The sequence below is a fragment of the Corella eumyota genome, chromosome 5, assembly GCF_963082875.1.
Source record: "Corella eumyota chromosome 5, kaCorEumy4.1, whole genome shotgun sequence".
In the NCBI taxonomy this organism is placed as follows: Eukaryota; Metazoa; Chordata; class Ascidiacea; order Phlebobranchia; family Corellidae; genus Corella; species Corella eumyota.
In genome coordinates, this window is record NC_137494.1 from 3,677,676 (window position 1) to 3,705,513 (window position 27,838).

Sequence of the window (27,838 nt, forward strand, 5' to 3'; positions counted from 1 at the left end):
GGTTAAGAAAACTTAGAAACTAAATTATGAATTATATTCGATTTAAAATATGTGAGAGCGTTTAAGGTATGTCAAATATGGAAATAATTCCAGTTTGAAAAATATTGCTCACCGTAAATATATGGTTAAAATATACATATGTTTTATGTCGCATATGTTATTTTGTGGCTATATACTTACTTACCTTTATGCCTGTTATCGCAAAATTTTTGTTTGAACAGTACGAATTCAAAGGAAAAGGTGTTATTGACACATTCTTAATGTTTGTTTAAACGCAATACTATAAGCTTTAATATAATTTTGTATTTCATTTTCTCATATAAGATTAAACTATTGGAAAGACGATTTGTAAATGACGTGTCAGTAAGACAATTTAGAATTTTAATATTCAGGTTTTAAGTTTTGCATTTTTAGCCCTATTTAGGCTTAATGTGAATGTGTTGACTATTGCTAAAATAATGCATATTTGTTGTTTGTGACGTCACTGAGAAAAAGACGCATGGGATATCCTGTCTTAGGATGGAAATTTTCTTATTGTTTTATTCCTTGTTGATATTTATAAAACAATTGCACTTAGTAAAAGGTAATTTACTTCCTTATAGGAATATCAATTTGTAAATAAACCTGCATATTTAATTATAACTATTCGATGATTTTTTGAAATTTTTTTTCCTTTAACAATATGATTTAAATTTAAAATTAGGTTTATATTAAATAAAAGTAATTGCTTAATTTTTGTCTAAGGTCAACAAACTTTGAAGGTTGCGGAAGGAATAGGGAATTACCCTAAAGTGTTAGCAACGGTAAATAATTCATTTTATGTGATCCAAAACCAGTGTTTTAATTTAATCCAGTAAAAGAAATCTTGACACTTATAAATAATACTTTATTTTGTGTTTAACAGCTTCCTTTTTATGACATCACAACGACAAAATGTTCTATAGATTCGGTTTCTTTCGTGCCCCCAAACGGTCAACGAACCCCACTTATACCCAAGTTGTTCGGAATCATGATCCAACCATTTCCAATTACGACAACGGCGAGTGACGTCACTACCTCATCTCACGTGACCACAGCAGTGCCATTAACGACTTCAAGCAGAACTACAAGTGTACATAATAGAACAAATGACGTCACAACTACGAACCTTAATCTAACAACAACTTATGACGTCACAACTACAAAACTAAATTTAACATCAGCCGATGACGTCACGACTCCAACATCTACGTTTACAGGTTCTTATGACGTCACAGCCACAAACCTTAACTTAACAACAGCTCGTGACGTAACAACGACGGATCGTGATGTCACAACAACAGCTCGTGACGTTACAACAACAGCTTACAAGGTCATATCAACGGGTCATGACGTTACAACAATGGGCCATAACGTCACAAAAATGGGTCATAACGTCACAAAAATGGGTCATAACCTCACAACAATGGGTTATGGCGTCACAACAATGGGTCATGAGGTCACAACTTCGCCTCAAAACAAAAAGTTCAGGAATATCGTTAAAAATAAAAAGCCAAAAGCGAAACGCGACATCAAAACTGAAAATAGAACTGCTGCAAGTGGCAATTTAATAAATAATTCTTTATCGTTACAAACTGTCCCGCCTACAACAACGGCTTCAATATACGATTATGACATCATTACAGACGATATACCGATATTAGAAGGAAAGTTGGTGCAACTTTACGACTTGGATCGCGAGAAGGCATCAAGTCACGTGATCACAGTCCATTGCAGTGACGTCAATGATACAGAAGTAAGTTATTTTTGTTTGCACAACCAGGCTTTGAATTTGGAAAAAAGGGGCTTTTTTAACTTTCTTTAATAACGATTAAAACATTTTTTTAGACTGAAGTGCCTTTTTGGTTTATAATTGAAGTAACTGACATCAATGACAACACACCAGTATTTGTTCCTTCTTCCTTAAATACTCAAATACCACCAAGTGTTCAATTCGGTAAGCTTATAAAAAATTAAACTTTCAAAAATTTGCAAAAAAAATGACATCAAGTTTTGGATTAAATTTTACTGTTTTTTTAAATATTTACTTTCTTAATTACCATATCTTGATTTGTTGTCTAGGTGACGTCATAATGCTCCCACGTGCGACGGACGCTGACGTAGGCATAAACGCTTTACTCAATTACAATTATGTATTGGGTACTCAACGAATTCATTTTAAAAATGGAACGAAATGTAAGACTTTAATCATTATTTATTCGTAATAAGGATAATAACTTTATTATTTACTATTTGGTTTTTACAAGCTTTTTAACTTTTTTGTTTTTTAGTTACAACGCCGTATCCTATTTTTTCGATATGGAAAACTGGACAAGTAATTTTAGCGACAGATTATGTTAAAGATAATATTGTGGTCACTTTCAAGATTGCGGTCAAGGATTTAGGGAGTAGAAGTGATGGTAAATATTCTTAAAAAATAAAAATTAATCTATTTTAAGTATTTTTTTTTCTACGTGTTGTTTTTGTTATAGGAAATCGGGCAACATCGACTGCTACGATTGTAGTCTGTAGTGATTGTGACGTCATACCCCCGTTAAATCCACGTGGTAACAATTTATTTTTAAGAATTGGCCATTTCATTTTATTTACATTATTCTACAAAATATCTTAAAAACCCGATTTTTTTAAAGCAGGTTTTCCAATCTGGGCGATTGTGGTTCCTTCTATTGTATTTGTTCTAGTGTTAAGCATTGTTTTGTTAGTGATTATTTTAAAATGGAGAAAACGAAGGAAACTGGCTCAATGCGTTCTAGTTATTGATGACGGTAAGAAAACACTTTCCTAAATCAAGTACCAACTTTCAACTTATTATATTAGAGCACAAAATATGCAGATTTAAACTTTAACTAACTGGTACTTTTGATTTTAGAATCGCTTCTTGCAAACGCAAGTGAATTGTAAGGTTGCAAATACAATACAGGTCGGATGACTTATCTTCTCATTGCACGAGAACAAAAAGCGACCTAAAGGATAAACTCTTGCCCTTTTTTCAGCATTGTTGTTCTGTGATTTAAAGTACACAAAAATCCTAAGCTCCACTGTATAATTGAGGCTTAACCTCACTAATTATTTAACAAATACTTTACGCACTGTGAATAGTAAAAATACAAAAAATACACAAATAAATAGCATAAATTCTGTCCTAATTTTTAAATGTAAGGGGTTAATAGAGCAGCCTGTATAGACAATTATAAATAAGCTTTTTTAGTTTGGTAATCCAAGGACCTAAAAATTTAAGTTCATCATAAAAAACGCAGAATTTTAACCATCGTAGTGATGTCTCATGTCACGAAACACTAACTACTTCTGCTCTTCGTTAACACGTGCGCTTTTTTATTTAGTTTGTTGATTTGGTTGCATCGTTTTTTGTAATTTTAAAACAAAAATAAAGGGTATATTTTACCTTGTTAAGTTATCTTTAAACCGCCAGTTAAGTTATTACAGTTATTTACATTAAATTTAACTTTAAATATGTCGTCCGGTTCAGAATCCGATAATGAAATGCCAGACGCCGTTCCGTTTCAAAACAGTAAAACACTAGCGTTAAAAGATATTCAAGATCTTAAGGAAAGTTTGGAAAGGTAAAACTTATTGTTTTTTAGTGAATAATAAAAAGATAAATCTGAAATTCTAATTTGTGAATTATAAAAACATTTATATTTTAGGGACAAAAGTGCTAAAAAGCAAGTTCAATATGAACGCGAACAGAGAAACCTCCAACAAAAAGTTAGATTTTAATATTCCGATTTTTAATACCTGAATAATATTATTTTTTATTTTTTATTTTTATTTTTTTTGCAGAAAAGCAAACTCCTCTCTGCAGAAGTTTTAAGAAAAGCAGATATTTCAATTAAAAACAAAGAAGAAAAAAGACAAATTTTAAACAAATTAAAAGATGATCAACTGAAGGAATTAAATGAAAAGTAAATGTGTTTCATTTATAAATATAAAATGTATTTTACCTTTATATCATTTTTTAACCCTTTTTTTAGAGCATTATTAGCTGACAATGATGAAGAAATATTTGAAGAAAAATATGTAAATTTAAATAAAATAAAACACAAGCCAGTGGATGATTCGGCAAAACAATTTTTGCAAGATAAACTTTATGGAAACAGAATTCACAGAGTCGATGCAAAAAAATTAAAAAGACTTCAACACAAAAGAAGCGTGAATAAAAACCACTGATTTCTCCCCCAAAAAACAACAAAAAAACAATTCTTAATGGGCATTAACCAATCAAAAAGTTGGTATCTATTTTTAATTATTAAACTAAGCCTCTCCTAATGCTCTTGTACATTTTAGAATATATATAAACTTTAATTAATTGTCTTAGATGCAGTGGGTTAAAAACAACAATTTCACAAAATCAGAAGGCAATTTTATGTTAACAGCAAACTAACTGTCGGTCTGAGTCACAATTCTTGGTGATAAATAAACTTTGGTTGTTGTTTTTTATTTTTAATAAATTTTATTTCTTTGTTTATAGCATTACATTTCTATACTGCAAACAACTACAAAAAAGCAGAGGTTGATAAAATTAATAATAAAACAACTGAACATATATGTAAGCTTTAAAATTAATAAAAACAAAACTAAGTATGTTTTTAAAAATGCAGAAAATTACTAAAATTAAATTGCTAGATTGCCAAAAATAGAGAAATATGAAATTTTTAAATTAAAAATATGATTAGAGTTTATCTACAATAGAGATACTGCAAAAATATTTTTAAAACAAATAAAACTTAGTTGTTACAAATATTAACTTAAAAAAAGATTATGCAAACTTATTACACAAGACCTTTAAAAATGATTACATTTATATAATAAAAAAAATTAAAATTCGGCAAGTTTAGATTTGATTAAACATCATTTCTCAAGTGCCTTTATAATTTAATTAACAAACACAATGTTTCAAACTTTTATAAGCTTTTTAAATACAACAATGTTTTTTTATGTGCATAGTAAAGGGACATAGAAAATAAAATTTAAACTTTTCTTGATTATGTGTGAAGCCTTAAATAAGTAATTTATAAATTGTTGAAATATTATTTAAAATTTGCATAAACCCAATTTAAGTTTTAAGAAACTTGTAATATTCACAAATTATATAAATTTGATTTTGGAAAAGTAATTATTTTGGATTTTTATGAATGCTTGCTGTGTTATTGCACATTTTAAGTATAAAAGATTAATTACAATATAATAATATAATATATATATCTTTGCAACCTTCATTTTCTTCACGCTTTGGAACCAAAAAATGAATCTAAAAAGTCAAAAACATAAAACATAATTTTACAAATTGCCTTATAATCTAAACTTTTAACACAAAATTTAATTTTTGGGCAAACATCAAGTTATTAACTTACAACTAGGCTGTAAAGTTTTTTGTTTTTAAAAAAAAAATATAAAAAATAAATTTTACTTCCAACTGGCTTTGGTGGAGATTTGGGGGAAGGTTCGGTCTCAACAGATTTCACTTTTAAGTTGGTTTCGGCCTGAATCTCATTTTCATATTCCCTGATGTTATCAAATGTCATATCTGAAGTTATTTTAGAATAGTTAGTCATCAGAAAAAATAATTTAATCAAAGATATTTCCATATCCTAGTCTTTATATCATACTCTTGTTTTTTTTCTCAAGGTTTTTTTGATGGAAATATTTGAAAAATTATAATACTAAGTTACTTACCATACCAAATATCAATCCACGCAAAAGCTTGCCTGTGACCCAATACTAGGATATCCCTGTTAAAATTTGCTACATTAATAATTTATTTTGCCATAAATTATAAATATAAAAGATACATATTTCCTAGTTTAAATTTTAGGACATGTCAATCAAATTACCAATGCACCAAACTTTAACAACGTCTTGCAGACAATGCATGCAACACGTGTATTGAAATATTTAATTAAAAAAGACAATTTTTTAACAAACAAAAGGTTAATTATATGAATCAATGTAATATTGCCAAAACCCTCTTTTTCTCTTATGCTTTACAAAAAAATCCATATATTTTCAATAAAATTTTGCCTAAAGGAATATATTTGATAAGTTAGTTTTCAGTACTATAAGGTGGATACCAAATTATATGCCAATATTTATTTTAAGCTAAACAACACATTGCTCGAACCTTATAACTTTATGAATGTAGGTTTCCACTTTACCCTGCATACCCCAAACTTCAAATTTAACTTCAACTAATTTATAAGAGCACATAATTGGATCTTGTGTGTCCTATTTAAACAACAATATATATAGGTAGGTTTACAAAGTTTGGACACATATATTTTTAGCATTTAAACTTAATTATAGAATGAAAAAGTTCTTACCCGCCACCCTTCCATAAGAGGGCCTCTTCCGGTTTTCTTTGATCGAAATTTCGTACAATCCTAAAAAAATGAGGAAAGAAGGGGTTAATTAAAAAGTTTGCTGCTTACAGGGAAGTTTGAGAGTTTTTTTAAAGATTGTGTGATTTGAATCCTTAATCACCTCATCAGCCTTGTAATGTTTTTCTGGGACAGGATCGAAAGCGAGGTCAATGTGTTCAACTTTTCTACCATCAAACTCTTCAACAGGAATCTCACCTCTTACCTATCATAAAAAAATAAAGACAAAACAAATATTGTTAATTTTTTTTTTTTAATATGTAAATTGGTATAAGAAAATAAAACATTTTGTTAAAATATAATATCGAATAATTATTAATTACATTTTCTGCAAAGCATCTTTACACAAATAATAAAAGCAATGTTTTATTTATTATTTTGATGACACTAATATGACAAGTATACAGATACTAATAAAATTGCTTTTAGTAATTAGAAGTGTCAATAAATATTTTACGACCATCTTTTTAATATTTTAACCAAGTACCTTTGCCGAGCTAAAGTCATCATTATCTCCCTTATTATTTTCATATCTGGTCTCAATATGGATTTGCAATCTCGGCAACCAAGGGCACTAAAAAATAAAATGCGAAATAAAGTGATAGGATTTAAATGTTATTGATTCCAAAGCACTTACACTTTGCGATTGATTTAAACAAAGGTTTTAAGATAATTGAATTACAAATATTAGAAAAAGTATAAAATAATATCAAAAAAAGTTAAGGGTAACTATTTTTATAAAATTTTTAAAGGGGATTTATGCCAAATTAATAATTAATATGTACATTACAATTTTTAAAATATTTTTATTGATTAAGTAGGTGAAGTAACTTATTTTTTAGGTTTAAAATTTTAGTCATGCTAAATAAACACTTAATATATGACACACTAATTTCTGTTTTGATAATGAGTATTAATTAAGTTTACATCCTTATTACTGTATTTGTTTTTTTTATCTTATGCATAATCTAAATCTCGTTTCCGTGAAGTTATTATTATGGGTTTAACATAGTTTCCCGTTTATTGACATAAAATATTACAAAAGAATTTTTTTAATACAAAGTTACTCACACTGTATTCTTTTTTGAAGAACATGAAAAACAAAAAATGATATTTATAATTTTGTTACATCATTAAATATGATTCACCATATATATTGTCTTGCTAAATTAATTCAATTTTGATAATTAAAAAATTAATACAAATATGTAAGTAATTTAATATATATATATATATACTTAAATTGCATATTAATTTTACCTGTAATTGTATAGGGATAATAATTCCAAGCTTTTTCAACAACATAAATACTTGGAAAAAATGATTTCGCCCAACTAGGAAGACGACTATAAAAACATAAAAACTTGATAAAATATTGTGGTTGTTAAGTTAACATTGACATAAACTCATATGACTTTACTGACAACTGCAATACATTATTGATTTGTTTAAATAGAAATGTTTTTAATGTCCAAAATAATGTCCAAATATTGTCACCAACTACTAATCAATAAAATATATTGAAGTGACATAGCAATGCTAACAAAAATGCATATATGCATCTGTATCATTCACCCTTGGGAATCCAAAATTACAAAAAGGGTGCATTTTTAATGGCTAAAATTTAAAATAAATAAGCAATAAATCACAATTTTTTTTACAGATTTATGATGTTCATAATTAAGTAATATTTCAATATATAACTTAATTAACACCTGCCATAAATCAGTTGAATAAGAAGGGTTTTATGTGATTTTTATTTTTAAAAAATCGAAATGGTGTGCGTTCAACAATAAAACATTAAAGTCCCACCATTAAATATATTTGAAAGAAATGTTTGCAAAAACACAAACTTGTTTAGGTGAATTCTTTTCTCAGTAAATTGTCCATTTCCAAAGTTCTCATCTTCACATGGCTCGTTGCACATTACTTCGACCCCCTCTCCCTCTACACTTTGTTCACTGCTATGACGATTAATCATGTATAATTGCCCCCTTCTGTACTGTTAATAAAAGAATATAAATTAAAATTGTAGGGCTTTGTTGAACAAAAGTTTTTAGTAATTAGCCTTTGCACATAAAAGAAAAATAAATATTGAAACAATCTAGTTTGCCATTAACTGATCAAAAATCAATATTTAAAAAAAAAATTATATTCATAGAAACTTAAGGTTTATATTAAAATTGAATATTTATTACCTCATCAACTGTCATTGGCATGCATATTCTGTATTCTTTCAGCAACATTTTTTTTCTTCTCATTTAAACAAATTGTAGTTGATTTAATTTTTAATTCATGTTAACAACAAATTAGTTTAAATGGCATGTTGATCTGCATAAAAAAATAACGTTTATTTATAAGACTTAACTGCCAAAGCATTTCAATATCAATATGTTAATCATAACCAGATAACTAACTGTCTGCTATCATATGATTGACGAGCTGTATGGTATGCTACGCTTTGCACATACGGGCATGCGTCATTCATATACTAAAACAGAACAAACTATGTAAACTAGGTCGTGGTAACTGGTAACCAAACGCAACTAAAACACCATAGCCATATAGCCGACGCAATAAGCAGAACGATTTTGTTCCTGCATAACTGGTAAACGCCCGACCTAAACTGTAAAATCTGCAATGATGCAAACTATTATAATTCACTTTAAAATTGTAACAAATAAGTATTTAATTGTACAGCATGCATTTAGCACTATTCTATATTGTAATTAAGTAATTTGAAAAACCCTTAAACCTGCAAGTCCTAAGTCCATTTTCAAATTTGTTTTCTATTTGTTTTTTCTTTTTTTTGTTTACATGTTACGGGTCGTTGATTAGTCTTCACTACAAATTGTGACGTTCTTATAAAACTATTTCCTAATTTATCCCCTTCAACTACCGCTTTTTATATGCTGAAATGCGAGTGTTGTAAAATTAATACGAAAGTCTAAAATTTACCACAAAAAAGGTTAAATTGAACCACGAAAGTTTGCAGATTTAATAAATGTTTTGCTTCAGGCAATTTAGCCTTTTCAATTTAAACTTGACATAAGCATAAAACTTTTTAAATTAGGGCGATATATATATTTACATTATACAGATAAAAACGGTGTTTAATGTAAAAGTAAGCGTAATTAGAAAAATATAACATAATATGTATTTACAAAAATTACAAAAACGAGTGTAAAGCTTAAAAAAAATATTTTTAATTATTCAAATCAATATCTATTTAAAAAAAATGTTACCTGTTTTTACAAAAATGTTTTTAAAAAAACAGCAGAATTAAGACACTTTGAACTATAAAAATATAATATATATTTGTGGATAATATATGTAAACAGTAATTAATCTTCCAAACCTAGTGCTAAAACAAAATGGTTAAAATCAATGTCTTCATCCCTTTCTACACCCGCTTCTTCCATTAATTTGTCGACTTCTTGTTCCGTAGGGTGGCGCAAGTAAGCTTGTAACGTCTTTTTTAGATCTCCTCTCGATATCAAACCATCGCTGTCTTTATCGAGCACCTGGAACAAATTTACGATAAGCATTTTTATCACAGTTTTGCCAAATATTTATTACTTTAAAGAACACGAGTTTAGCTTTGTACTGATGAAACTAACTCAAAAAGCAAACATAATTTTTTAACCATCTAAAAATTTATTCCCTAAAACTTACTGAAAACGCAGTTTTAGCATCTAATTCGTATATGTGCTTTTGATTAATTTTGTCGTTAGCAATTTGAACAAAAGTCTCGAAATTGATGACATCTTTGCTGTCAGCATCTTGCGACGACGCATGGGGATTGTCGTCAGCAACCTTGTGATTTAACATCGACTTTATTTCGCTTTTTGTAGGAAAAAATCCTTGACTTGACATGATTTTCTGAAAGTCGTCCAAACTTATTGAACCATTGTTGTTAAAATCAAACAGCTCAAATATTTCTTGCAATTCTTGTTTGCTAGTTGTTATAAATGATCGGCTTTTATTCATGTCTTTCATATTATCACTAATTTATATAAAACTTTTATAAATTCTATAAAAAAACAACTATCAAACTAAAGTGTTATTGCTTCTCGACACTTTTAAATAAAAAAATATGCAAATTATTGTATCGGTAAAATTTTAAGACTGTCGGTTTAAGTCTCTGTAATTGCTATGACTGACAAGATGTTTTATAGTTTTGATGCCGACGGCTAAAGACAAACAAGGGTTTAAGTGTAAGCAAAAGGCGTGTTTGTGGATTTTAAACTTTACCTTATTTAATATTATAAAAAAAAACTTAAATATAATCCCAAACAAAAGACATTTGTTTAATTTTTATTTAACTATAGTCGCAGCGGGCACAAAATACACACTTTAAAAAGAATACAATGTCTATACTGTAGATTTGGTGTCAGCGAAAACCTTACCTTCATTAAACAATGAGAAAGCTTTTCGCACTTTAATTAAAATGTAAAAAAAAAAATTTATATAATTTTTTTAATTTATTGAAAGCTTAAAAAACTTGAAATAATATTTAAATTGACACACAACAATATAAAGAGTCGATTCTAACTGTAAAACGCAATAACGAGTTACTAAAGAAAGAATAAAATATTATACAGATAGATTTAAATACAATAAGATTAAAACAAACATTTGCACACTTTATACAAAGTGAAAAAAAAACTTGTTTAACGGTTGTTAGCATACAGCTTTATTTACATTTTAACAAAAACAAGTTAAAAACTGTTTGTAAAAATTTCTGCCTTTTTTATTTAAAAAAAAGAAAAAATCCTGGCTAAAACTTATCGTAAAGCTATATAAGGGTAAACCACGCTCAGGCGACTTTTTCGTAATGTGACCGGATGTTATACAACGCAACATCAACTATTATATATTGAATTACAATTTTTCATATTTTAAGTTATATGTTGGTTTTTAACGCCCTTGTTAAAGATTTAACTAAATGTTTTTTTTCATTAATTTTGTAATAATATTAGTTTTACGTTCTTAAAACATAAAAAAAATTTTAGTGAGGCTTACCAGATAATATTATTTAATTGTTGCGTAAGAAGTATAAAATATTGACATTATTATATTTAAAGCTTGGTTTATGCTGTTAAACGACGTTGTTTTGGTTGACCAATTTGTTTGGAAATAACAGCATAATTTCGTATGTGCCTTGTGAGTAATTTTTATTTTTAATTTTAAGCTAATCGACTAAACGTGACAAAGTAATGTTAATTAAACAAATTTATACCAATAGACAGGTTTTAATCACAAAAATTACTTTCAATTAGAATGTGATGCCAAAAATGATGTTCAACAAGTTAATTTTTACAGAAAAATTAGACCATTAAAATGAATAGATTTTATGAATCCAGTCAAATTGTTTCAAAATATTTGCAGTACCGCCCCAAATTAGTACAAGAAATTGCAACATATATAATTTCTAACATGAGAAAAAATGGTAAAACCAAAAACCTTAATAAATGGGGGACCCTATTAGATGTCGCATGTGGAAGCGGACAGGCAACTGCTTTGTTAGGTCCATATTTTGATAAAGTTTATGGAATTGATATAAGTGAGCAACAAATATTAATGGCTAGGAAAATACATAAAAACAAAGGTTACCAGTTTCAAGTTGCTGCTGCTGAAAATTTACCCATTGAAAGCCCAAGTATTGACTTAGTTTTGTGCTCAGTTGCAGCACATTGGTTTGATTATAACAAGTTTGTATCAGAAGCTTGGCGAGTACTTAAACCAGGCGGCCATATTGCAATATTTTGTTATTTTTTTCCGGAAATTGCTTACCCAACCGTAGAAGCTAAAAATTCACCGAAACTGGCCAAAAGAAAAACATATGCTGCACAACAACTTTTGAAAACATTTGTCGAACAGTGCAATAATCATCCCAATATAGTACATCATCTTTTTGATCAAAAATACGACGACATATTTAAAAATCTACCTGGTGAAAATAAAGTTATCGATCGGTCACTAGTTTTAAAAATCAAAGGAACTTTAAGTGATTTACGTGGTCATTTCGAATCAAATGAAAACTATGTCGAGCATATCACATCCGTTCGTAACAGTTTAGCAAAAAAGGAAGAAATTTTTGACAAAAACAAACATGATATTTTGGAAAAATTTATACAGGAAATTAAATTGGCCTGGAATGTAAAAGAAATGAAAAATGAGGATGTTCGTGTTGATCAAATATACAAAACCTGCACAATTGTTAGTCAGAAACCTTTTTGTTAGTTTAAAAATAATGCTGGCTGTTTTGTTGTATTAATCTTATCAACCTATACAATTTTATACAAAATATTTTTTTGCAGTGTTTACATGCGTTACATGATTAAATTGTGATTTTTATGTCGTAATACTTTAAAAAATTAGCGTTTTTTAAATTTGATATTTTTTTGTTTAAAGTTATTTGATATAAATTTAATGTATCATACCTGCAATATTTTAAATTTAAAACGAAAATATCAACTAAAAACAAAACAATATCAAAAATTTTTTAAACGCAAATCGGTTATATTTTTTGTTTCGATTTAACGTTGTTTTGTGAACGACGAAAAATCGTAGTTTGTGTCTGTGGAAAATCTTGTTTTTATCTAAAAAATAAAAATGAATCAACAACATTTATCTGGAGGTATGTCTAATTCGTTACACCCCCACACTTTAGCTAGCAGTCAGCCTTTACCACAACAAATTTCGTCTGGTATGATGCAATCTAGTCAGGTAACAAAAAACTTCTGCAATTTTACGTAATATTTTTATTAGGCATTTTTGTGTAATTTTAAACATCTTGAATAATAAAAGCTATTTTACAAAATCAATTATATAGTCGTTTTACATAAATATTAATTTTTTTAATCCCCACTGATCTCGTGCTATAGCACCCTAGAGTAAGGCGCTATAAACGCCAAACGGTATAAACTCCTGCTGAGCCAGCACTTGATCAGCAGCATAATTATTGGGCAATTATAATCTATATAATATCCCAAACTGCCACAGGCAACTCGAGTGGGTCGGAGTAACTGATGTTACTCTATGTTTAAGTCGTGCAATCGACTTTCCCACATCGAGGATAAAAATATATACAAAAAAAAGGACATAAAAATTTAAAAAAGGCATTTTTTATTTAGATGGGAGGTGGGCCTGCGCCTTTACATCTTCCCAACCCAAGTTACCAGCAGCCAAACAACCAACACCAGATTGCTTATAAACACCAGGTATTTGGTGCACAGCAACAGGAAGATGACCTTAACAAACAAAATGGTATTAAGAAATCCAAAAAACAGAACCTTTTCCTTTTAACAATTTTTTGATGCTATGCCCTAATTGTCAATATTTCAATCTTTCTTGGTAAAATTTATTTATATGCATTTAACACAGTTTGTTAATTTATGAATTATTGTATTTTATGACCAATTGAATTTTTGTATATATTTAGAAAGGGGAACTGATTTCTTAAGACCAGCTCCAAGTCCAGCTACAAGAATGAACATGGTAGGAATTTGGTTTTTATTTATTGTTTAGTAGAAAGCATATAAATAGGAATTGGATTGTTTAAGAATTTTTGTTAAATATTTATGTAAAAAAAATATCAAGCTTCGTTTTTATTTACTAGTAATAAACGCTTTTAAATAAAATACTTGTTTTACATTAATTATTTATTTTTAAGGGACCGCCATCTGTCTCTGCAGCCACCCCTTACATGTCCACTTTGACCCCAATGACCCCTAAAACTCCTGCTGACCTTGGTGTGGGACCTCCTCAATTGCAGTAAGTATAAAATAGAATTTATTTTTATTTTAACTTAACTAGAATTGTTCATACAAGTTTTATGATTGTTGTAGGTTTATTAATGTTTTTGTTTATTTTCAGAAACATTGTTTCTACTGTCAACCTTGATTGTAAACTTGACCTAAAAAAGATTGCATTGCATGCCAGAAATGCTGAGTACAACCCAAAAGTAAGTTGTGTTTATAAATTTAAAATTTTTACTGGTTTTAAAAATTGGTAACTTTTGTTTTGTTTAGGTATTTGAATTTTTTTATATTTTAAGCAACGAAAAAAGGTTTACAGATTAGCTACTTATCTAAAATTGTCTATTTCAGCGATTTGCTGCAGTTATTATGAGGATCCGAGAACCCAGGACCACTGCTCTAATTTTCAGCTCGGGAAAAATGGTTTGCACCGGTGCAAAAAGTGAAAATGAGTCTCGTTTAGCTGCCAGAAAATATGCGAGAGTAGTACAAAAGTTGGACTTTCCTGCAAAGTTTTTGGATTTTAAAATACAGAATATGGTCGGCAGTGTTGATGTTAAATTCCCAATTAGACTTGAAGGGTTAGTTCTTACCCACAGTCAGTTCTCAAGGTGGGTATCTAATAACTACTAAGTTTTATAGACTTTTTTTTATTTTAAATTAATAGTTCTCAAATAGTTCTCTAAAATTGCTAATCTAAAAATGAGAATAATAAAATAGAATGACCATTTAAGTGATATATAGAGTAATATAATAGCGTCTAAATTGTATATATATTTTAAATTGATACAAAATAATTTTTGCATTTTAGTTACGAACCAGAATTGTTTCCTGGTTTGATATACAGAATGGTGAAACCTCGAATTGTTCTACTTATATTTGTGTCTGGAAAAGTAGTTCTAACAGGTAAAATGAGTTCAAAAGATATATTTTCTATACAAAAATGTAATTTTATTTCATCTATAAATGATAGTTGGATTATTTTGTTATTTTTTGTTTTGTTTAATTTTGCAATGTAACTGCAAATGTAACTTTTTTTGCTTTTTCTAGGAGCAAAAGTTCGACATGAAATAGACGAAGCCTTTAACAATATTTACCCAATACTTAAGGGGTTCAGAAAAACCGCGTGATCATATTCTCCACTGCCACAGTTGCTACAATTCCACTATGTTCTAAATATCATGTTGTCATAAAATCAGTTCTTTTTATAACTACGTTAGCTGAGGTTTATTTTCCCATTTTTTTATTTCTTTTTAAGTTTACAGCCGAATGTTAAGACCTTAGGAGGAGTATGAATATATTTATAGGGGTTATGATGATTTTTTAATGGTCTTTGTGACAGGTTTTGTTACTTACAAATTATTCTTTTTAGGGTTCTAATTTTCCTTTATGTTTTGTTTATTATGATTTTGCAAATAAAAAGTTATCACAAAAATATGTTCCATTGCTGTATTTAAAATTTAATAAATACTAGAAAAAATTATAAAATAATGCTAATGGTTTTTATATACCAAAACTAGTTAAACTTTATTTGTAATAGTTAAATATTTAATTATTCCGCCATTTCTACAGCAATGCCGCATTTCGCTCAATCAGCATAATTCCGACTTATTCCTTATTCCGCATTGATATACACAGCGAAAGATTTTTCGTTTTATTGTTTTCGCATTTTCTAAGTTTACGCTTTGAAAGACAATGAGCTATAGTTTAACATTCATTAAAGTGTTTAGATTAAACAGGTTTTTGTAGGTTGAAAGCATATTTAAGAGGTGTTAATTTCATTAATTATTAGTCAGTCTGTTTGTTTTTTGATATTTTGAAAAAATAAAAAACGGATCTTATTTTCAGATTTAAAATTTTTACACTTATTTTTATATTAATAACTATGATAAATTATTTTTGTATGTATTAGTGATACTTCAACTGTTATAGGCTTACAACTATTTAACTTTGTTTAACTTTATACTTGCAGGCTTTATTAAATTAATTAAAAAATGCAAAGTTAAAAGAAAAGTCAGAAAGTGCTTAGTTTCAATGTAAAATGACAGCAACATTGTTGCAATATGCCGCATGAAAGCAATTTTGTCCAAGTCTCTAACACAAGCAAGCACAAACCTTTCAGATCACTTTCTGCACCAGTTACAACAAGGTTAATACAACTTCTGCTAAATTGTTTATAGCTTTTTTCTAATTATATAAATATGTGCACATTATTTTAATGTTAAATGCACATTATTTTGCCTTTAAATTAAGGCATTTATATACAAATTAATGTTGAGACAATGTTTTCTTGCAGACAATCATTAATAGAAGTTACAGATACAGAAAGCAAGTTTCCAAGGATAGAAGAATGTGAACATTTTCATTATGACTCAGTTGATTACGGAAAAATCAAAGTAAATTCAAATATATAAATCATATTTATTTTCGAACCTGATGTTATACAAATGCTTCAAGAAAATTACTTTTTAAATAAGCCAAATAAAATGTTTTAATGTAAAACCATTAGCAAATCACAGTTTGTAAAAAAAATCAAAGTAAATAATACAAAAAAAATGAATAGGCCTATCAAAATTAAACATTTTTATTTGTAATTTTATATATATTTTTAGGTTGCATTATTAGAAGACACCACAGATGGTTTAAAAATAAATGGTTCGTTTAATTTTGAGGATTGCAGACCAGTTTTTGGTGTGAGGATAACATGTCAGGTAAGAATTTTATCACTTTTTTAAACAGCTTAGTAAACAATTGTAGCCCTTTTTCATTTAAAACCCTTAATTAATTCAGTATAAATTAAAAGTATATTATTCAAGTAATCATAATATTGTTTTGTTGTTATAATTTTTGTAGTATCAAATTTCAATTATTGATATCAATTTTTCTGTTATATTTTCTGACCATTTATGTTGTTAAATTAATCACCTTCTGTTTTAAATTTGAAAGTAATATTTTATAGGGAAATTCTTGTGTGGTAAGACGAAGTTTGTCGCACTTTCAAACCTTAGATAAATGGTTGCATGAATGTGTTTATGACCGAAGTTTTTCACAACTTCCACCTATCGTCGAATCTGAATTAATCACCAAAACTATCAGCGTGAGTTTTACATCAAAAAAGTTGCAAATTTTAATAATTTTTGTAGTCCATACCCCTTCCTCTTTTTGTCTCTTTTCTTAATAAGTGACCAAATGATATATATATATATATTTAAATATAAAAACTTGCAACCATATTTTTAAATGCTATACTAATTTAAAACAGTTGTTTTAAAAAGGCAAAAACTGATTTAAAATGAACTGAAAAATACCATTTAATAAATTGAAAAACTGTGTGACTAAAATTATAAATTTTTAACCTTTTAACAGATTATTCAAAATCGACTTCGAATTTACCTCCAACAACTAACCTCCCTCACTAGAGGTGATATAAGTAGCGGGATTGCATGTGCCCCAGTCTTACATTGGCTTGAAATTGACAATCATGGACGTAACCTGGCTCCACATGCACTTGGTGATGTGGCAGATATTAATATACCGGCTGTGGCAGCAGCACGAGTTGTGAGAAGGTATCAAGCACAAGAAGATGATGATATAAGTCTGGAGGTAAGTTAGAAGTTTGAGTTGTAATAGTAATTTTTTTTTTTGATTTTATTTATTTTTAAATATTAAATAAAAAAGTCATTTTCTTTGCTTTAACAGAATTTTTTACTTTTCTTAGGTGGGTGACATGGTTTCCATTATAGAAATGGGGGCGACAGGTTGGTGGAGGGGTAAACAAGGGTTAAAAGTGGGGTCTTTCCCCTCCCAGTGTGTTCGAAGGATAAATAGTGCCACTGACGTTATTGCCACGCATGAGCGTCCTTTTTCACCCCCTTTGCATGGAGTTGGGTCACCAAGTAAGCCGAGTAAGTTTTAATATTTTTAATTTTTTATCCCTCCCAATTTTTCTTTGATGTTTAAAAAAAAAATTTTATTCACTTTTTATTTTTTACAGTTACAAGAAAACATGGAAAATTTATGGAGTTTTTAAGATCATTTCTGGACACTAGACCATCAAAAGCTCAACTTAAAAGAAAGGGAATTTTAAGAGAGCGGGTTTTTGGTTGCGATTTGGGGGAATTTCTACACAGATCTGGGGATGAAAGTAAGAAGAACAAAATTTTTTCTTTTTTAATTTAAAATATAAACCCTGTCAATTAATTAACTATGTTCAATATAGATTTAAATATTCATTTATGTTTTAAAATGCAGTGTTTTAATTTGAATTTTAAATTTTTTTAGTTCCACTAGTTGTTACTGATTGCACAAAGTTTGTGGAACAACATGGAATTGTAGATGGAATATATCGCATCTCTGGTGTCGCGTCGCATATTCGGTTTCTGCGTTACGAGTTTGATTCTGACCGTAGGCCAGATTTGGAGAAGGATATTGTAGGATTACCTAACAATGCTCATGTACCTGGGATGTCAAAAAATGGAAATTTAATCTGTGATCCTCATAGTGTTGCAGGACTCTGTAAACTTTATTTCAGGTTAGTTTTTTGATTTTTGAATAAATAATTTGCCATTAGAGAGTAAATTCAGTTTCATATTAAGACTTTTAACTTTAAGCAGGTTAGAAAAATGACTTTAAAATACAATTTAGTAAAAATAGGGCAATTGAAATAATACATTTCGCACTATATGATTTCTTAAAGTTAAAATAAGTATATTATTTATAACATCACAAATCGACACAACATTTAAATTACTTTTTAATTATCTATTTTTGTCCCTAATAAAACATGTTTTTAGTTAATGAAATTTTATATCCAAATCTTCTTAACCCAAATCTAGACAAATTTTTCAATGGTTTAAATGTAAAATATTTTAATTAGCACTTGTGCATCTTATAATTAGTGTTTTGTCTGACTAAAACGACAGTTTTCTTACCATTAAATTAAGCTGTGTATAACATGATGTCACCTTGTAATTAAGACTATTTATTTCACATTTTAACAAGTTATATTTTGCTAGTAAGGCTTCAGAATAACTTTTTTGTGTTACAATTTTTTTATATTTTTTAACCTTTTTTATTTATTTTCACAAACCATTAGTTATATATATTTTTTGTTGATTTTTTTATCGAATATTTTTGTTATAAATTGTTGTTTTATTTTTTGATTTATGACTATAAAACAACCCGTCAATTTTCATTTAAAAAATAATTCAATTTTTCTTTCATTGAAGTCTATTTTTATGCTGTGGTTTAAGAGTATTAATATTTAATGATGCTGCAGGGCAGATTTTTCTAACAAATTAATGAATCATTTGTCTATAAAGTTATACATAGTGACAGTTTTGATTTCAGAAAAAAATTATCAAATTTTAAAATGACCTTTATTGAAATTTCTATTTTTAGTAAATCATAAAAAGTTGAATTTTTTTTTATTCAATTTCTGAACAATATACAATATAATTAAAAAAAAACTAAGATTAAATAAATTTAAATTGTCTTTTCACATATGAATCAAATTAAACTTTGTTTTTGTCCAGAGAACTACCCAATCCCTTATTGACGTACCAACTTTATGACCGATTTGCAAGTGCAGTTACAGAATATGAGGCAGAGGAAAGATTATTAAAAGTTCATGACGTTATTCAACAACTACCACCTCCACATTACAGGTAAAATGATTAATGTATTAATTAAGTGTTTTCATTAAGTGTTAGTTATTTAATCATGTTAATTTGTTTTTTAGGTTTTTAGCCTTTTTTTTTAAAAACGTCTGATGTGCAAATCTAATTTTAATTTAGGGTAATAAGATAAATAATTAATGAGGTTGTGATTTTTAAGGAAAAATCAATAATAATGTAACAAAATTACTTAATACCAAGGTGTGTTTTGTTTTACATTTAAAAATGACATTTATTAAGTAATTATTAAATGTTGCTCATGTTAATATTTAAAAAAAAAGAAAATAATTTTTTTAATTTAAGAAAAAAAAAATTTATTACCAATTTTATTTTTTTAGAACTCTTAAACACCTTATCACACATTTACGATTCATGGCCCAACGTGATGCCAACACTTCAATGCATTGCAGGAACTTAGCTATAGTGTGGGCACCGAATTTACTGAGATCTAGGGACTTAGAGGCCGGGTTAGCAGCCTTTACCGAAGCCAGAGTTCAATCTGTTGTGACTGAATTTCTTATTGTAAATGGAGATTTATTGTTTAGTGATAAGCTTCAAACCAAGCAATATGACGCAGGTAAGTGCACTTTGCTATCTCGTAACCTTTTATTGAAATGTAAATTGTGTGATATCACAAAAAATTGTTAAATAAGTAAATTTCTTTATTTTAAAACTTTATTTTTTTTTCGCCTCCATAGAGCACAAACCTCCCCGTCCTCGATCCCTTATGATCCTTCCCCCTCCTAAGCTGATCAGCTTGGAGGAAGCACAAGCAAGATCCAGAGGAGGAATGGTAGCTCCTGCATCTTCCGACAGCCTCAACATCTCAGATCTTAGCACCACAGCTACTCCGAGGATGAGGAGTCAGGAAGGAAAATCTTCTTCTTATGAAAGAAGGTAACAAAATTGTGTTTTAAAAATTTTTGGTTTATTTTTATGTTTGAATGAAAAAACATTTTTTGTTCTATTCTGGGTTGTTATTTTTTTGTAATGTTTTGTTTTTGTTTAAAATTCACTTTAACGTATAAACTTATATAAGTTATAGCCTATTTTATTGGTACTTTTAGTTTTTATGAATTTTGCACAAAATACTAGCATTCATTTTTAAAGTTAAAATTAAAACGTAGATATTTGATATTACTTATACTTAAGCAAAACAAATTATGCAAAAAATTGAGGTTCATATTTAAAATAGTTTATGGTTTGTTATCCCTTATATTTAAGTGTCTCTTAACATTTTATAAGACCTAGAAATATATTCAAGTTTAAGTTGAAAAGCCCTAAGTTATACATGCTGAAAAAAGCTTGTTTTAGTAGCTTTTGTTATGTTGCATAAAAAACTTTTTCGTAATTTAGTATTTTGTTGTAATTTTGTGATGTTGATTGTCAATTATTTTATTTGGCCTGCCCCATTTACTAACTTCATTTACTGAACCTATTTGGCTGCCTAACATTTAATTTCAATTAACATTTAAAGTTCTATTTAGCAGTGTAGATAGGTTGATAACGTTAACAGGGTAACAGGATTGTTTTATATTTATATGTTCATGGTTTACTTTTTTCTTAGATTTTTGGATAGCCTAAAAGTTTAAATTTTTTACACTAAAAAACTTAAGCACAAGGAATTAACCACTAACGATAATTGAACCTTTCTTTAACTTATCTAATTTTTATCTGTTTTTATTGTAAAGCAACAAATATATTTTTTCTTTTTCAAAAGTCAAATTTTTAAGCTTTTAAATGTTATAGATAAACACAAAACAAAATTATCCTTTATTCCAATTTCTATTCTAATTAAATAATTTTTTTTACTTTAATTTTTTATCATAAAAAATAGTTTTAAATATTTAAATTAAATTTATGGTGACAGACGTCGTTCTTATGGTGACTTCTCGCAAAAACGACGTAACCGTCATGTCACGATAAGTGAGCTACTTACTCAAAACGATAACAAGCCGGCCGACACACAAACTAAAACCAACATTGATAATGACAAAGAATCTCGCAGAAAATCCTCTCAACTTTAATTTCTATTTCTTTTTTTGCTCCGATTATAATTTGCAGCCCTACCCTTATCTTGCAATCTGCAAAATTAATTTTTTTCAGAGCAAAAAATTAATTTAAAAAAATTTAATTTTTTCAACTTTTACTTAAAGTTTAACAAACCTAATATAAAACCCTTTTCTTTGGTTTAATTTGCAGCTTTCTTGTAGTGCCCTAACCTCAGCATTTAGCTTTCATTTAAGTTTGGGTTTCGTTGATTACTGATCAAAAGTTTTACGTAGCTGTAAATATGCAACTAATATTTAGTTTTTTAGTAGTTTTTATTATCATCGCTTTTGAGTAGCAATTGTTTTATTTATTTTAGCTGCCACTATGAGTTTTTGTAATAATCGGTACAAAAATTCTTAAAAACGAACATTTTTTTTACAGAAAAAGGAGAAAAATTACTTAAATTCAAAACACGTTTTTTTTTAATTTTTATGCAAAAATTCTATTAGTTTAAATAATTTTAAGAATTGCATGAAGATTTTATGAAATTTTAATTTAATGCATGTTGAATCGATTCACTTTTTTGTTATTTGTTTGCACTTTGTTTGTTTTGCATGTTTTTTTTGTTTTCTACCTTTTTCGAAATCTTGCATGTAACCTTGTCACTTTATTTATAACCTTTGTGACATCATAATCTGCGAGATTAAGTTGTTGTTTGTTTTCGTGAGTTCAAAATCTGCATTGGTGGTTATGTAAGTTTTCTTCTGTTTTACTTTTCACGATTTTTAACCTTAAATTTAAAAGCACTTTAATTTTTTACTTGTTTAAATGTAAAATTAAATTAACTTTTAACAAAAAATATTAAAAATTGGCTTAACAGTTATGTTCTTGTTAAAAGTGCATTAAAGTAATCTAAAAGTTGTGTTTGATTGTTGTATTCATGTTAGTTGTTATTTTTATTTATTTTTCCAACACATTAAACAAATACAGTTTTATTGATATTTTTAACAAGTAAATTATTCTTAATATTTTAATGTAGAAAACGTGGGCATAAGAGAGGTGCCGGCTCTTCCACTCTGCCCCATAATTACTCATCTCGGGTTAAAAAACAAGGTAAATAAAAGATTTTTATAGCAGTAATGCAGTGATTTTAAATCACAACATTTTTTAATACTATACCAAAATTATTATGGAGTTTTCACTTAAAAGAGTTGCACTTTTAAAAAAAATTGTGTAAACCATATAATTAAGAAAACTTCAATGGAATTAATTTAAAGCTCATAAAAAAAACGAGTCCTAACTTTTTTCCCTAGTTTAAATTACAAATATATACTTATTTAAATTTGAATTATACCATGTTGTTAGGTGGTGTGCTTCATCAATATACAGATCATCTTGGTTCTGTTGAAGAATTAAGAACACCGGGAGAAATGTCACCAACCAACAAACATTTTGGTTGGAAAACCAAACTTGGAAGTTTACTGAAAAAAGGACATGGCAACTCTGTGCAAAGACAAGGTAAAATTGCTTTTAAATTTAAGGTGTAAAATTGATAAAAAAATTTAAAAATTAGGACATTTTTTAATTCAATTGAAATTTGATATTATATTGCCCATTTCCTGTTTATATTAATTCAAAGCATTTCTAACAGGAACACATAAGTTAAAGCATAACTTCTACCAACCAAAATAAATATGCTTAATAAGGGAATTATTTTTTATTTTGTTTAAAGTATTACTGGATCTTTTAATCTTAAAAAAACAAAATGTTAAAAAAATATGATTTTGTAAAAAATTTCCTTTATCAATTATTTTTTTTATCTTTAGCATCTCTACGTAGATGTCAGAGTGATGATTCTTTAGTTTCTCACGGTTCCCAACAAAAATTATCAAAAGTAAAGCGACCCCTTGACTTTTCAAAATCATCTTTAACTCATGCTGTATCACTAGAGGTCAGGCTTAATACATAACTGTTAAAAAAACAGAAGAAAATTTGTTTTCAAAACTACATCAGACCTTAAAAATATAACATTTACTCAGGGTCCTGGTATGTTGGAACGAGAATTCCCCGAACCCCAAACTTCCCCCGTAGTTTTGCGACATCACACGACAGTGGATGGCGATAAAGAGAATAAATCTCGAAAACGACATTCACGCCCTGCAGGTGGAATTTATTCGGGGAAAATCAGTCCCACGAAAAGTGGAAATCATCCTTTTCATCCCACTTTTTTACCCCTGAAAAACAAGTAAATTAAATTTTATTAATATAGATTTAATTTATTTTCATGGAATTTTTGCCAAGCAAAAAAAGTTTGTTTTTATAAACTTATATTTTTTGTTTTCAGGCCCACAGAGCCAAGTAATGAGTTAATTAGAAGTTGTAGTCCATTCTCTGGCCTTGCATCTGACTTTCCAAGCATCATGGGTGAAAGGGGGTTAGATTTTGACCCACTTAATTACAGACCCTCTGTACTTTTAAAAGGTATTAATTTTGTTCTTGCAGTTTGAAGTCTGGAAATTTAAACCAAGTTTAAGTTTATTTTTATTTGTTCAATGGTACTCCTAGAATGTTTAAATTTATTATAACTTTTTTATAACAAATTTTGAAAAGTAGAATTTTTTTTAGCAAAAACACCAGAACTGGTAGAAAACAATTCCGATGACAATGCCATGGTTACCATCAAAAGGGTAGCCTCAGAGCAGTCGTTAACTGGTGAACCAATGTTTGCTGCCATATCAACAGTAAAACAAACCTCGTCACAAAACAAAAACAACAATCAAAAAATTCACCAAACCAGGTCTAAAACTTCAAAACTTGAAGAATTAACTTCGGAATCAATCGATTTTGATAATTCTGGTTCAAAATCAGCTCGTTCTGTTAAAAAACAATCAACTTTTGCAAGAGATCAACTCTTAAAGCGTATTTCTTTAAAGGAAAATGTAAGAAGTCATAGAAAACAAGAAATAGCAAGCCATTTCAAAGAGAAATCTATTAAAAATATTGATAAATTAACAGCTGATGATTGCGTTTTTGTTTCTGATAATTTTAAAAAACAAACCAAACTAAGTGCAGCAGAATTACTTGGCGTGTCTCCTCGAAAATTAAGTCCAGATCGGGAAAACAATTTAAAATCAATGAAAATTAACAAAACTAAACAGACTGAAAAAATTTCGAATATATATAACGAAGAAGGTAATTCTGAATTACCAAACAATGAAGATACGAATGATTTACATCTTGATTTGAACGAGAACTTTAAAGTTTTGGATTTAAAAGATAAAGAAACGGTCACGACTTTAAACAAAGAAGCTTCAATTGATTTCACAACTTCTAATAAACGATACAGTGTTCAGTGTTATTCCATACCAGAAGATAAGGGTCTTCAGAAAAAATCTCATTATGGTTCATTTATTGCTCTTGTTGGTCTAAAACCAGATGAAAAACAGTCCCAAAATTATAATCAAAGTGATCAAAGCAGCTCAAAATCACATCGAAAATTAAATAAAACCTACAGTGAAAACTATACCACTCAACCACATAGTAGAAAGGATTTTAAGCAACCTCACTACCCAGCTAACCAATGGAGACAGCCCAATGTAAACCAAGTGTACAACAACTTGTCACATCAAAACAGCCATAATCATAATAATCATCCTAATTTTTTAAGTGAAAATTCAAATCGCTTTGAATCTAATGTTAAACTTGATCACCAGAATTATCCAATGTCGCAGAATTCACACAGTATGAAACTAGTAGGTTATCAATGTGATAAAACTTATTACGACAGCGAAGCTGGTCTTACTTATAAATCATCAGCACATTCTTGTACAGTTTACACTCCAAAACTTGACACATTTAACCCAGAAGGTAAACAAAGACAAGATTATATCGATTTGACCCCGCCAAAACCTGAGTTCATGAACTTATTTAACTCAAGTTCATCAAGGTACGAAAATCAACAGAAATTATATCACAACCGTTCACAAAGTGTTGATTCCTATCCATCTCATGATACCAATAATCACCAAAACTTGCACGATTTACCCACTCACACTGCAATACTACCTCAACGGCACCATTCCGTTACCACACAGCACCGCAACGGTACCACTTATCATCCGTTACCAGCACCAAGAAAGCATGGTCGATCTTTGTCAACTGGAGACGATACAGATCCTCATAATGTTCCGGAGTTTGCAAGGCCTATTCCTCTTCCAAGAAGATTATCAAGGTCCTCACCTCATGGACCTAGCTATCCTCCACCTTCTAATAGCAATAGTTGGAGCAATAGCAGAAGAAGACTCTCCGATTCAAGTAAGCTACATTTTAAAACAACATAATCAATATTATTTAATTTCTAATTTTTTTTTATAATTTAGGTCACCCATCACAATCTCATGACCAAAACCACCAATATAACTCACCTAATCCACCAAACACCACTTCTGACACGTCGAACAATTTTCCCATGACGTCATACGACAACCCAGGTACGTCATACAGCAATAAAACGTACGAGTATGTCGAAAACGTGGAGCCATATTTTGACAAACCCAATTACTACCACGAACAACAACATTCCTACCCTCCCCGTCGAAAATTATTTCACCAAAACCAGTTGGAACGCAGGGTTTTAAATCGCGACTTCGGCGAAAATAATTCCCAACGACAACAACATTTTGATGACGTCACTCGTCCGCATGACGTCATTCGCCCAACTCGTGACAACATTAATCCTCCCCATAGCAGCGTTCACCCACCACGTGATACCATTCGCCCATTTTGTGACGTCAGTTCCCCAGCTCGTGACGTCATTCACCACAGTTATGACGTCACGCCGCGTAAAAAGCAACAGCGCGCGTCGTACGCCGAGGGTATGTTGTTCAACAGGCAACAAAACACAAACAATTCCAATTATTCGCGAGCAAGTATTGCCTCGTTGAACTACTACCAGCACGAAACTTACGCTCCGCCCATCAGTCACGTGACTCCGGCGCAAGATTTTCCTGTCAATCAAGCGCAGTCCGCTTGCTCTAGTTTATCTTGGGTTTAAATTTTAATAAATAAAATTCGTATGCCTTTAAAACATTGGTTGAATTTGATTTAAATTCAAGTTTTTGTTACTTGATGGCTAAGTTCATAAAACATTTATTTACGCAAATAGTAAATATCAATAGGTTTTTTGTAACAAATTTAAGTTTGATCATGTTTTCCGCCATGCCAAAATCACCTTTTTTGCTTTTTTTTCTCACAATTTGAACTCTAAAATCGTCGCACTGTGAATTGACAATGCCATGGTGCATTTAAAACAGAGGTAATCTTCAAAAAATAAAGCGACTGTTAAGATATTAACTTAAAAAATGATTTGCTGTGTTTTTGAAAATAATCTGTTATTCCAATTCGCACTGTTTAGGTTGAACAAATGATAGCATTCCTTTTTGTTAAAGTGTTGTGTTAAGGCTGTGTTATTTTTAAGAGAAAAGTATTATTACTTGCAATTGAGTTATCAGACTTTATCACTACCCGGTACACTTAAATATTTTTTCCCCTTTTTTATGTTTACTGATTAAGGTGCAAAAGAAAATTTATATCTCAGTTTATAGCAAAATAGTTTATGTAAAAGAGTTGATTTTTCCTAACTATTTTTTTACTTACATGTTTCTGAAAATATTTAGTATGTTGCTTAAATGGTCATTGTGTTGATTTTCATATTTATTCATTGTGTTATATTTGCACATTTAATGGTATTTGTTAAGCAACTGTTTATATTAAAAATAAGCCATTTTTAAGGCTTAACAAAGAGCAAATTAAATTTATTTAAGCATAAAAAGTAACAAAGTTCGTTTTTAAAATCGTGTTTTAAAGGAATTAAATATGTTTATTCTTGGCAATTCTTTTTCTTTTAAATTAATGTCGATTTTTTTTGTTATAAGCTACCGCGTCATTGCAATATCGAAATAAACAAAAGCAAAAC

General features: G+C 29.0%; 6 protein-coding genes across 9 annotated transcripts; 4 read left to right on the top strand and 2 right to left on the bottom strand.

Annotated features, from left to right (window-relative positions):
- Positions 1–333: 333 nt before the first annotated feature.
- On the top strand, positions 334–3,168 carry LOC145752809 (uncharacterized). Of its 2 annotated transcripts, none has more exons than XM_082569152.1 (9): positions 334–583; positions 745–803; positions 905–1,774; positions 1,867–1,975; positions 2,101–2,214; positions 2,310–2,438; positions 2,511–2,585; positions 2,673–2,804; positions 2,909–3,168. In XM_082569152.1, the coding sequence occupies exons 1-9, from the start codon at positions 520–522 to the stop codon at positions 2,938–2,940; spliced, it is 1,584 nt and encodes a 527-aa protein (XP_082425278.1). In that variant the 5' UTR covers positions 334–519; the 3' UTR covers positions 2,941–3,168. The 2 variants fall into 2 exon arrangements, with proteins under 2 accessions (XP_082425278.1, XP_082425277.1); XM_082569151.1 differs by having other exon boundaries at positions 338–583; positions 2,670–2,804.
- Positions 3,169–3,380: 212 nt separating this feature from the next.
- LOC145753111 (uncharacterized) lies at positions 3,381–4,652 on the top strand. Of its 3 annotated transcripts, none has more exons than XR_014283816.1 (5): positions 3,381–3,620; positions 3,705–3,765; positions 3,841–3,962; positions 4,032–4,289; positions 4,376–4,652. XR_014283816.1 is itself a non-coding variant. In XM_082569508.1 (4 exons), exons 1-4 carry the CDS (start codon positions 3,511–3,513, stop codon positions 4,225–4,227), a joined length of 489 nt encoding a protein of 162 aa, XP_082425634.1. In that variant the 5' UTR covers positions 3,381–3,510; the 3' UTR covers positions 4,228–4,652. The 3 variants fall into 3 exon arrangements, 1 of the variants encoding a protein (XP_082425634.1); XR_014283815.1 differs by having other exon boundaries at positions 4,032–4,285; XM_082569508.1 differs by having other exon boundaries at positions 4,032–4,652.
- A 350-nt stretch (positions 4,653–5,002) lies between these two features.
- LOC145752155 (cytoplasmic phosphatidylinositol transfer protein 1-like) lies at positions 5,003–8,767 on the bottom strand. The gene is made up of 11 exons (XM_082568376.1): positions 8,633–8,767; positions 8,288–8,436; positions 7,695–7,780; positions 7,506–7,513; positions 6,922–7,008; positions 6,538–6,639; positions 6,378–6,437; positions 6,179–6,282; positions 5,734–5,789; positions 5,468–5,584; positions 5,003–5,308 (listed from the first exon to the last, which is right to left on the bottom strand). Exons 1-11 carry the CDS (start codon positions 8,693–8,695, stop codon positions 5,283–5,285), a joined length of 858 nt encoding a protein of 285 aa, XP_082424502.1. The 5' UTR covers positions 8,696–8,767; the 3' UTR covers positions 5,003–5,282.
- Positions 8,768–9,778: 1,011 nt separating this feature from the next.
- Positions 9,779–10,433, bottom strand: LOC145752669 (neo-calmodulin-like). The gene is made up of 2 exons (XM_082568983.1): positions 10,110–10,433; positions 9,779–9,958 (listed from the first exon to the last, which is right to left on the bottom strand). The coding sequence occupies exons 1-2, from the start codon at positions 10,431–10,433 to the stop codon at positions 9,779–9,781; spliced, it is 504 nt and encodes a 167-aa protein (XP_082425109.1).
- Positions 10,434–12,981: 2,548 nt separating this feature from the next.
- Positions 12,982–15,622, top strand: LOC145751881 (uncharacterized). The gene is made up of 8 exons (XM_082568011.1): positions 12,982–13,166; positions 13,574–13,706; positions 13,882–13,937; positions 14,113–14,213; positions 14,316–14,403; positions 14,549–14,808; positions 15,009–15,103; positions 15,248–15,622. Exons 1-8 carry the CDS (start codon positions 13,053–13,055, stop codon positions 15,325–15,327), a joined length of 927 nt encoding a protein of 308 aa, XP_082424137.1. The 5' UTR covers positions 12,982–13,052; the 3' UTR covers positions 15,328–15,622.
- Positions 15,623–16,175: 553 nt separating this feature from the next.
- Positions 16,176–27,821, top strand: LOC145752681 (uncharacterized). Its single transcript, XM_082569002.1, has 18 exons — positions 16,176–16,346; positions 16,494–16,593; positions 16,810–16,908; positions 17,157–17,294; positions 17,564–17,800; positions 17,916–18,102; positions 18,192–18,341; positions 18,479–18,728; positions 19,732–19,863; positions 20,211–20,449; positions 20,571–20,769; positions 22,904–22,977; positions 23,230–23,382; positions 23,691–23,815; positions 23,904–24,109; positions 24,209–24,345; positions 24,490–26,178; positions 26,244–27,821. The coding sequence occupies exons 1-18, from the start codon at positions 16,261–16,263 to the stop codon at positions 26,915–26,917; spliced, it is 4,875 nt and encodes a 1,624-aa protein (XP_082425128.1). The 5' UTR covers positions 16,176–16,260; the 3' UTR covers positions 26,918–27,821.
- The last annotated feature ends 17 nt before the right edge of the window (positions 27,822–27,838 follow it).